This window comes from Hylobates moloch, unplaced genomic scaffold (genome assembly GCF_009828535.3).
Source record: "Hylobates moloch isolate HMO894 unplaced genomic scaffold, HMol_V3 SCAFFOLD_4, whole genome shotgun sequence".
NCBI lineage: Eukaryota > Metazoa > Chordata > Mammalia > Primates > Hylobatidae > Hylobates > Hylobates moloch.
In genome coordinates this window covers 60,873,877-60,886,228 of record NW_026652279.1, presented here as the reverse complement: position 1 = coordinate 60,886,228, position 12,352 = coordinate 60,873,877, and the positions used below count along the sequence as shown (strand labels likewise).

At 35.3% G+C, this 12,352-nt stretch overlaps 1 protein-coding gene across 8 annotated transcripts in view; it reads right to left on the bottom strand.

Annotated features, from left to right (window-relative positions):
- Positions 1 to 12,352, bottom strand: part of ABI3BP (ABI family member 3 binding protein) — a 248,619-nt gene that overhangs the window by 174,290 nt on the left and 61,977 nt on the right. For all 8 annotated transcript variants that reach the window (XM_032150299.2, XM_058437575.1, XM_058437574.1 and 5 more), the window contains exon 2: positions 4,601 to 4,780. In XM_032150299.2, coding sequence (XP_032006190.1) covers positions 4,601 to 4,780 — 180 coding nt within the window. The remainder of the gene's footprint in view (positions 1 to 4,600; positions 4,781 to 12,352) is intronic.

Below are 12,352 nucleotides of genomic sequence, written 5' to 3'. Positions count from 1 at the left end.
TTTTGCTTACTTTTGCATGGAAAAGCAGTAAGTGACTTAAAAACATCTCTGTCAATACTTAAATAGAAAGATAATAGGTATTAAATGTAAAAATGGTTATGAATGATTACTTGGTGGAAGTCCTAGTCCACAGGTTACTAAATGTTAGCTTGAGTATTTCTGAATAAACAACAGCTTCTCAATTCAATGGTAAAATGAAAAATGATGGTAAACATATCATTAAACAAATGAAATGTGTCAGACAAGGCTGTACTTAATATTTGCTTTGAAACTGAGGGTAATTCACTGTTTGAGTATGGTGCCATGCAACTGAAAAACATACCACTACCTTATTACAAAAGAAAGTAAGAGCAGGAGCTGTAAGTGATGCTTTTTTTCTATAAAGAAATAAAAATTCTTTGCTCTTGTATAGCACTTTGCACTCAAGGGACTTTAATTCATCACTTTATAGTTACAAATACACTAAACCACCACAGCATATCTGTGAAAAATACACCTGCTATAGACGAGCAGAGTCGAGATTTATTGCATAGTAAACTGATATCAGACAGGGAATTGAATAGAGATTCAAATTTTAAACATAGAGCTTGTGGCAGACAGGATAATGCACCCAACAAAGCTTGCTTACATCCTAATCCCCAGAATCTGCGAAGATGTGAGGTTGCATGACAAGGGAGAACTGAGGTTGCAGGTGGAATTACAATTGCTAATCAGCTGATTTTAAAATAGGGAAAGAATCCTGGATTATCCAGATGAGCTTACTACAATCACAAGGGCCTTTAAAAGTAGAAGACGAAAGCAGGAAAGGAGGCCAGGATGGTGATGGTGATGGTGATGGTGATGGTGATGGTGATGGTGATGGTGATGGTGGTGATGGTGATGTGATAAGGGCTTGACCCACTGTTGTTGACTTTGAGTGGAAGAGAAATGCAGTAGCCTCTAAAAGCTGGAAAAGACATAAAACCAGATTTTCCCCTCAGAGCCTCCAGAAAGGAATGCAGCTCTGCCCACACCTTGATTTTAGCTCGGTGAGATCCATGTTGGATTTCTGACCTATAACTGCAAGATAATAAATCTGTAATGTTTGAAGCCACCAAATTTGTAGTAATTTGTTTTAGCAGCAGCAGGAAACTAATGTATGGCTGCTTAATCAATTAGGAGCAATTAATGCAAATACAGTCACGGAAGACTATAAATAACCAATTTAAACAACCAAAAAATAACATTTTACTTGGAACAAAAGTTCATTTTTGAAGTAATAAAAGCAGAAGCACACAAATTTCTTGGCTTAAAGAAATACAGAAAAGGAAATATGTATGAGGAATGTTTTTTTTCATTTCCACCAGAATACTAGAGGAGAAAAGGAATTAATAAAAAGAACATATTGATCTACAATATTAGGTAAGAGTTTTAAAAATAATAATTGGAATTGCCTTCTAGGAGTTGTGGAATCTTTGTCCCTAGGTTCTTTGAGATGCACAGTGACCTATTTTATCTGCCCTAAATGACTTCAGTAGCTACTTTCCTGATGACAGGACTTAGATTAAACAATCTCTCACGTCCTCTTCCAGCCTAAATATTCTACAGACACTGAAGTCTATCCAATTCTGTGGCACAAATATTTAGTGCCTATCTACTTAATGTAAATTATCTTGATATGAATAACCAAAGAATAAAACATAAGCTTGACTTTAAGAAGTTTTCAGTATCATAGTTAACCAAAGTAAACAATCAAGCATATTTAAGCTAGACCAAAAGAATCATAAGGCATAGATAAGTGATATATTGATAAAAATCCATTAAATATATAAAAATCGATGCATTCTTATTGGCCCTAAAAAAAACCCAACCAACAAACACTGTCACTGGTCATCTTCGGAAATAATCAGAGCATCAACTTATAACACTGAAAATTTATCCTGCCTTCCTTATTGAAAGTAACGGCAAAAACTGCAAAAACTTTTGTACCAACCTAATAAAACCAACATATATGGAAAATAAAAAAGGAGATGAGAGAAATTTCTTCTTTATCATTGGCTAAAATAGGAAGAAAGAATAATAGAATGAGAAAATTGCTGTTTATAACTCCTGAATAAAATAATAGATCTAGGCAATGATTATCAAAAGATGCTAAAACCATTAGGTGAAAATTTGATGGAGAATTTTATTGTGAGAGACCAGGCTGAGACTACCTAAACACATCAGTCTTAGGATCACTAAATGGGACAGGCAGCCATTATGCACCTCTTTTTGTGAGTCATTAGGAAATACATAGTACCACCTATAAAGTACTACATTTTCCCCCTTCCCCCAAATTCAAATCTAATACAGCCTCTAGATCTAATTACATCTTCACAGGAAATACAGGGGATAGGAGGAGCCAGCTCAAAAAATACAGAATTGAAGCAACCAGTTCCATATTCTATCATATAGAATATGGAAATTCTCTGTGATAAATGACCCAATTTCTCTAATCAATGACATTTAAAAAGAGAAGGTAGAGAGGATTGTTACAGAATAAAAGACACTTAAGAGGCATAATCAAATATATCATATGGACCTGTTTGGATCCTGATTCACACAAACCAACCCTAAAAAGACATTTTTAAGATCACCAGAGAAGTTTAAATATGGACTAGGTATAAAATGGTATTATGGAATTATTATTATAAAGTGATAAACTCAGTGTTATTAAAAATATTTTTTATCTGTTAGAGATGCATACTGAAACATTTTTAGATAAAGAAATGTGATACCTGGTTATGCTTTAAATACCCAAGCAATGAATACAGTTGTATGAAAGAATACACAGGGCAAGTCCGGCAAAACAGTGATAGGTATTCAAGCTGCATGCTGAGATATGAAGGTTCATTTTAATACTCTGTCCTTCGTTGTCTGAAATTTCCCATAATAAAGAACTTTAAAGAATGAACATAATATAAATAAATAAAAGTGTCCCTAGTCCATTTAATCAACTTTCATCATTGAAACAGTGAAAGGTTAAAATAGTTGTGCAACAAATTTTCTTTAGTTTTCTGAACACTTTTTTTATCAGTACTAATTTGACTTCTATTACTTTAAGATTGAACATTTTTCACGTTATATGGAAAAAAAGCTTACAACTGACCAAAATTTCAATTTATATAACAAAAAAATCTATCTAAATAAAATATTAATCCTAATGCTCAATGAAAAAAGGGGTAATATGTCATCTGTTTCTATTTGTGTGGGGGCAAACACACAGCTTCAGGTCACTTTTTATAGTAAAGAGTGAATACAGTGAGACTTCTTTATGGTTTTTGTGGTCAAGGTTAGTGTTATTACATTTGTCAGAAATGCTTACCTCTCAGTTTTTTGGTAACAAACTAGTAGGTTTGCTTTAAAGTGTTTGTCTTATGTAAAATCTAGTTTAGACGCTTAATTAACAATATTACTCTGTTGCCAGATGTTGAAGTCCAACAGAAATGTCTCTGTGAGAAACAAGAGGCTACAGGACAAAATAGATTCATCTTCAACATTCCCTGCATATTATCAGAGCTGATATAAAGTAATTGAATTTATAGGATAACACTTCTGAAACTCATAGGAAAGCTCATAAGCAATAATCCTAGCAGTGGAACAAAATATAAACCTCGTATTAGACTATCCAGAAAGCCTTTAAAAGTATTCACGACAATAGAGGATCCTTTACATATTTATATATTTATATTATTTATTTATTTATTTATTTATTTATTTATTTGACAGAGTCTCACTCTGTTGCGCAGGCTGGAGTGCAGTGGTGCTATCACGGCTCACTGCAGCCTCAACCTCCCCAGGCTCAAGAGATCCTCTCACTTTAGCCTCACGAGTAGCTGGGACTACAAGGCATGAACTACCATGCCTGGTAAATTTTTGTATTTTTTGTAGCGAGGGGATTTTGTCATGTCTAGAACTCCTCGGCTTGAGTGATCTACCTACCTCAGCCTCCCAAGGTGCTGTGATTACAGATGTGAACCACTGCGCCAGGCTTAAAAAAAGTTATTCTTAAATGGTTTTATTTGCAAACAATTTTTCTGGAGAAGGCTTAAAAGTGATCCACATCCTCAATTTACATTTTAACATACTTTAAAACATTTTTAAAGAAATACAAAATTTTATAATACATAGAAAAACTTTAATCTTTTTCTCTGAAATACTCTTAATTTTTAAAAATGTAATACATTTCCTTTTTTTAAAATGTAGCTTTTCATGAAAAGACACTCAAAATGCTGTAGTTGTACTATCAAAAGATAGGAAGATACAGCAGTAAGGAAAACTAGTCCACATAAAACATGTTACAGAGACTTAATCCCAGACATTTCAGCTGTTTTTTTCCTTATGAATTTTTAAGTTATATGGCCAGGGACAATGAAGATAACTATTTCTGCATGTAATAATTTTTTTAATGTAAAGAATTGTGCTACGAGTTGCAACAGTTATGAAGATGTCTTGTAATTCTACCATTTGATTAAGCTAAGGATGTAGAAAAAATAGTTCTTGACATCAAGATTTGTAGGTCATGTTACACCCACCACCTCTTACCTCCTTTCCTTCCCAGCCCGATACCCAAACACCTTACCAACTATAGCCTCTGTGAATTTCCCTTCAGCAGGAAGAGGGAAGTACTGGTTTGGTGATACATTGCTGCCGTATCCCAGGAGAAGACCTTCAAGCTTTACATTTGGACTTGGACGCAGGAACTTCAAGAGGATGGAGTCACTTGTGGTATTGATGTGGACTTTCAGGTTTGGCCTTTTACCTAACAATGGAAATGAAAACATTGATGGCTGTTACTTCCCCTTTTTAGCATCCTACCCAAATTCCCAGCAAGTGTTGGTGGCTAGAGGCATTGTTCTTGATTGGAAAACATCATTCTCAGTAAACTATCGCAAGGACAAAAAACCAAACACCGCATGTTCTCACTCATAGGTGGGAATTGAACAATGAGAACTCATGGACACAGGAAGGGGAACATCACACTCCAGGGACTGTTGTGGGGTTGGGGGAGGGGGGAGGGACAGCATTAGGAAATATACCTAATGCTAAATGACGAGTTAATGGGTGCAGGAAATCAACATGGCACATGGATACATATGTAACAAACCTGCACATTGTGCACATGTACCCTAAAACCTAAAGTATAATAAAAAAAAAAAAAGAAAAACACGTTGTCTACTTTGCTACTCAGTATCACAGCAAACACACCGAAATGCCCAAAATGAAGCTTAATAACACAGAGTAGCCTAGAATAAAAAGTATATCTTACTGTTCAATACTTAGTAGTTTATTATTGGGCAGGTAGATGGAATTTGGTTTATTTTGGCTATTCAAAGTTGGTCAGAACTTTTGCTTTATACACACTGTCTGGGTATGGTGAAAGGACCTGAATTTTCTTATTGGTAAAATTGAATTACTACAGCTCAAAAACGCCCAGCCTCCTCTATGAGGCTTTCCAGTGCCACATACACAGGTCTTAGTCATTGACAGAGTTGGAAAGGGAGGGAAGCAAAAAGGTTTTTGTCTTAGGGGTAACTGAGATGGTAGAATAGGGAATGCTGGAAGGCAGGGAACGGTTGAGGAGAAAAATGATTAGTTCCACTGGGAGTACATCTGGGAGTACATGGAAATGCCCAGTAGTGAGTGGGATTTCTAAGTGTGATACTCAGGATGGGGGTAGAGACCCCCATTTAGCTTAGAAGTCATAATTTATAAGTCATTAGCTTATAAGTAATAATTGGATGAATTTTCCCAGAGAGATGCCAAGAATGAGAAGAGAGACCTTAATCAAATTCTCAAGACATTTATTTTTAAACTACTAAGGCAACAGAGGCAAATAATCACACTAACTAAAGGTCTTGACCAAGTGGTGAGGAAACACATTGTCTTTTGCCTTTCGAGCCAGAAGGAACCAGGTTCAAACCCCACTTCTGTGACTCTGGCATCCCCCTGAAGATATTCGAGCCTTATCTTCCTGGTTTCTAAGTGATATATAACATTTACCTTCTTGCTGAGTTATTTACAAAGGTTAGTGTATTAGTCTGTTGTTGCACTGCTATAAAGAAATATCTGAAACTGCATAATTTATAAAGAAAATAGGTTTAATTGGCTCATGGTTCCTAAGGCTGTACAGGAAGCATGGCTGGGGAGGCCGCAGGGAACTTTCATGGTAGAAGAAAGGAAAGCAGGCAAATCTCACATGGCAAGAGCAGGAGGAAGAGAGAGAAGAGGAAGGTGCCACACACTTTTAAACAACCAGATCTCGTGCAAACTCCGTCACTAGGGGGAGGGTGCTAAACCATTAGAAACCACCCTTGTGATCCAATCACCTCCCACCAGGCCTTACCTCTAACATTGGGGATTACAATTCAACATGAGATTTGAATGGGGACATAGAGCCAAATCATGTCAGTCAGTTAATGTAAATGGCACAATCTTAAACCTGGCATATAGTAATTGCTCAACAAGTGCTTACTAATACAGGCCCACAGTTCTTTAGCCATGATTCAGAAATCAAAAAACTTTGTAGTTTTTTTGTGTCTTTTTTTTTTTGTGTAAGTTTATCTCAAATTCATCTGGCAACACATCCCAGTCAGAACCATCCTGAGGTCATTCAATATTTATTTAATCCACTAGGGTGACTATTCATGTGTTCCATTGAAGAAATGTGTTCAGTTAAATGTGTTGATCAAGACCCCACTGAGGAAGTTATGTAATATGTAATCTTGGCATCCTAGTTCTTTTCTAACCCTTCTCTCCAAATTTCTGAATTCCAAAACATGTCTGGCCTCAGGGGTTTTAGATAAAGGATTGTGAACCTGAATTATGCTTTTTCTTTATTCCTCAAAGATTTAATATTTAAAAAATATTTTGACTATTGAAAACACTGCATTTACCAACTTAATAATTCACATTCTATTTCTCATTAATCAAAGACTTAGATTGTACAAACACCAATCACCACTTTTGTGCAGCATGTGCTCCCCAACATCATCACAATGAATTTATTCTACGCCACCCAAAATCAGCCTGCACAACCTCAATATAACCACAGAAAATGATTCAATTAGGCCTTTGGAAAAAGAAAAATAACCCTTTCTTGGATACCAGGTTGTGGGGATTATTCATACCTCAGCAGCTAAGGCTATAGGTTCCATGTATGCGCATAGTAGTTTTTACTTTCCAAGAACTTGATGACATTTTTATAAACTTCTTGAATCTCAGACTGCTATTGTTATACTGTGACAAAATAAAAACCCAGGGATACGAGTGGCCTATCCAAAATCTGAAAAGGGATCTTACAAATCAGCTAGTATAATCCCTCCAAATGAGGAAATTGAGGCACCCAGCACGTTAAAAGTGGGTCAAAACTAGATCTTGGGTTCTCTCTAGGCTGGACTGCACTGCTCTCTTTTCATTGAGAACTTTGTGACTGTCTAAAAGGGTAAGGAGTGGCCACACCACAGATCATAATGCTCAAGTTGGGGTGACAATTGCTAGTGTTTTGTGCGAACTTTGCCAGGTTTTGAGAAGATGATTTATACTTCAGATAAAACACAGATTTTGTCAAAGTCAATTTTTTCCCTTTTTAATAATGTGCCTAGATTAACTCTAGTTACTTCACCCTGCTCAATAGAATGGAACCAATGTAAAATCGAACACATATTCTGCTACCTTAGAAGGCTCTCAAGTCTGACAACGAATCCAAACTCAACCAGCTTATTTCCAACACTTAGTTGGGAGAGAGCATTTAACAAATCTTAGTACACATAGGCTGCATTCATATTTGACAAAGAGCCAACAGTCACAGCATCATCATCACGTTAGACCTTTGCTCATGGACTCTGGCCTGATGAATCACATTCTTTCTCCCATGGGGAAGTGGAAAAGATGGCTACATCAGATGAGAATAAGGAAGGCTGTTGCATTTTTCCAAACAAAGTGGAAGTAATCCACCTCCTGTGCACAGGACTTTTCATGACTCCAATCTCTCTCCCTTTTGCTAAAAATGTATATCCACAAATACATCAAAATCATATAACTATTCAAATGAATTGGCATTTAGCTGTTCTACTTTTTCTAAAATTCCAGTTCATACTACTCTCTCGAGCTAAACTTAAAATGTTCTGAAAAAGAAAAATACACACAGACAAATCTCATCTCAATATAGCATCACAAACTTAATTTTAAGATCATTACCTGAGTTCTTGTTTTAGAGACAGTAACTCAAATGTCTTCATTATCTTACCACACACTACTTCTTCTCTTATTACTTTTCAACATTTCTCATTTGTTTTTCACCCTTACAATCCTCTCACATTCTGCAATGCATATGAGGCTTTGGCCCTACACCTTTGCTCAGGTTGTCCACCCAGTATGGATTCCCTCTATCTTTGGTTTGCCTTCCCTACGTGCCTTGACTTACTCAGTTATTACCAAATTGACTCTTTCAGTGTCAGCAAAAAGGTTAAGCAAGTTTTTTTTTTCCTTCAATATAAATAAGTTCAAGTGTTCCTTTGAATGAATGTTCAGATGAGTATTAAATGACATTTTACACTCTTGGACAATTTCTCTGATAATTTGAGGTATGCCTATGTACATTCTACACTAATGTTTAATCTTTGATAATACATTTATTTTCAGTGTAATTCTGGTTTAATAGTTTGGAATACTAGTCATAAAATGATATCTTTCAACAGTTAGTATAAAGACCTCTGGTGAGTGCCTTAAGGTAGGGATCACAGAAAATAATACTACATGATACAAGCTTAACTAGTACAACATCTGTAAGTAAAAATGATATATATGTCACCAGAAGAGCCCAGGAGTACAGAAAAATAAGACTACTGGAAGAACGTTTTATTGCACCTTATATGAGGAACAAAGCATATGGCAACAGGAGTGAGAAAAAATAAAAACAGAATGTAAACATTTTGGGAAAGTAACACTAGTAGGCCTTAGACAAAAAATTGCATATTTGCAAAGTAGAATCTTGGATCTACGATGGTGGTTTCTAATCCTCTGTTTGCAACACCTTAGTGCATCTGTTAATATTTCAAAGAGTATTATGAAATTCTTTAAAAAAAAATTCTCAGAAATGACAAAGGTGACATTACCACTGATCCCACAGAAATACAAAAAATGCTCAGAGACTATTACAAATACCTCTATGCACACAAACTAGAAAACCTAGAAGAAATGGATAAATTACTGGAACCATACAACCTCCCAAGATTGAACCAGGAAGAAATTGAAATTCTGAATAGATTAATGAGTTATAAAATTGAATCAGTAACCAAAAGCCTACCAACCTGAAAAGGCCCTGAGCCAGAGAGATTCACAGCCAAATTCTACCTATAAAGATGAGCTGGTATCAATCCTACTGAAATTATTCCCCAAAAAATTGAGGAGGAGGGACTCCTCCATAACTCATTCTATGAGGCCAGTATCATTCTAATACCAAAACCTGGCAGAAACACAATGAAAAAAGAAAACTTCAGGCCAATATCCCTGATGAACATAGATGCAAAAATCCTCAACAAAATACTAGCAAATCAATCCAGTTGCACATGAAAAAGCTAATTTGCCATGATCAAGTAGGCTTTATTTCTGAGATGTAAGGTTGGCTTAACATATGCAAATTAATAAATGTGATTCATCACATAAACAGAACTAAAAACAAAAACTGCATGATCATCTCAATAAATGCACAAAAGGCTTTTGATAAAATTCAACATCCTTCCATGTTAAAATCCTCCACAAACTAGGCATTGAAGGACCATAGCTCAAAATAATAAGAGCCATCTATGACAAACCCACAGCCAACATCATGCTGAACATTCAAAAGCTGGAAGCATTTTCTCTGAGAACTGGCATAAGACAGGGATGCCAGCTCTCACCATTCCTATTCAACATAGTACTGAAAATCTTAGCTACAGCAATCAGGAAAGAGAAAGCAAGAGAAAGAAATAAAAGACATACAAATAGGAAGAGAGGAAGTCAAACTGTTTCTCTGCAGATAATATAATTCTGTACCTAGAAAATCCTGTAGTCTCTGCCCAAAGGCTACTAGAAATGATAACTTCAGCAAGTTTTAGGATACAAAATCAATGGACAAAAATTAGTAGCATTTCTATACATCAATAATTTCCAAATGAAGGGCCAAATCGAGAATACAATACCATTCACAACAGCCACACACACACACAAAAAAACTACCTAGGAATACAGCTAACCATGGAGGTAAAAGATCTCTACAACAAGAATTACGAAACACTGCTGAAAGAAATCAAAGATGATACAAAAAATGGAAAACATCTCATGCTCATGAATAGGAAGAATCAATATTGGTAAAATGGCCATATTGCCCACAGCAATGTACAGATTCAATGTTCATTCTATCAACTACGAATGACATTTTTTTTCACAGAACTAGAAAAAACTGTTCTAAAATTCATATGGAACCACAAAACAGTCCAAGTAGCCAAAGCAATTCTAAACAAAAAGAATAAAGCTAGAGGCATCAAACTACCTGTCTTCAAACTATACTACAGGACCACAGTAACCAAAACGGCATAGTACTAGTACAAAAACAGACACATAGGCCAATGTAACAGGTTAGAAAGCCCAGAAATAAGGACACACACCTACAACAATCTGATTTTCAACAAAGCCGAAGAAAAACAAGCAATAGGGAAAGGACTCCCTATTCAGTAAATGGAGTGGGATAATGGTTAGCCATATGCAGAAGATTGAAACTGGATCCCTTCCTTGCACCATATATAAAAATCAACTCAAGATGGATTAAAGACAAATGTAAAACCTAAAACTATAAAAACCTCAGAGGAAAATCTAGGGCATATCATTCTGGACATAGGCCTTGGCAAAGATTTCATGACAAAGTCTCCCAAACAAAAACAAAAATGGAGAAGTGGGACTTAATTAAGCTAAAGAGCTTCTGCACAGCAAACAAAACTATCAACAGAGCAAACAGACAGCCTATAGAAAGGGAGAAAATATTTACAAACTACTCATCTGACAAAGGTCTAATATCCAGAATCTATAAGAAACTTGAACAAATCAACAAGCAGAAAAACCGAATAACCCCATTTTAAAAAATAGGCAAATAATAGGAACAGACACTTCTCAAAAGAAGATATACATGTGGCCAACAAGCACATGAAAAAGTTCCCAACATCACTAATCATTACAGAAATGCACATCAAAACCACAATGAGACATCATCTCACACCATCAGAATGGCTATTATTAAAAAGTCAGAAGATAACAGATGCTGGCGAGGTTGTGGAGAAAAGGGAATGTTTACACACTGCTAGTGGGAATGTAAATTCGTTCAGCCATTGTGGAAGGCAGTTTGGAGATTTTTCAAAGAACTTAAAACAGAACTGTCATTCGACCCAGCAATCCCATTACTGGGTATATACCCAAAGGAATAAAAACCATTTTACCAAAAAGACACATAGCCCTAATACATGGTACTCAGTGAGACAAGCTAAACTATCATGGACATCCAGTCGCTTACAGGAGAGAAAGGAATCATCATTATAATCCATTTAGTAGGCGGAATTCTTTCATATCTAATCTTTCATAAGGTTATCTTACATTCTCCAGAATATTTCAGAATGTGGTTTAAATTGTTGATATCAAGTTGGTCAACATAATAAAATTACTTCAAGAGAAAAGCTGCAAAATATTAAAGCACTCTTCTAAAAGTAGATAATACTTATTAGTGTAGCAACAATTATTATTTTATGTTTTCAATGTGGCAGACACTAACAAAGAAATTAAGATTATTCTAAATAGCACATATAGACTTAAAACAGATCAGGTACCGCATTAATTGCCATAAGATACTAAGTAAAAGAATAGCTATAATACTGATGTCAATAAAATAATAACATCATTTCAGGATTAAACGCATAACCCTATTCTTATCCATAGTGTGTTCTTCTTTCATTGCACAATTTTCACTTACAGTGCCAAACTCTACACTTACTCAGCTACTTATTTCATTATAAAAAATAAAATTTTCTAAGATATCAAAATAATAAAGTCAATTCCTGTCAGTTGAAATACGGCATATGAAGCACAGATTTTAAAAACTGATAAATTGGACCAGGTCAAATTTTTAAAGTTTTGAATTTTAAAAGAACAAGAAAAAAAGGCAAGCCACCCATTGAGAGAAAATATTTGCAATATATATATCTATTGAAGGACTTGTATTTATGTACAGAAAATAATTCTTTCTATTCAATAAGAAGAAAGAGAAAACACGAAAAAAAACCCCCAAATTTAAATAGATTCCTCATTAAAG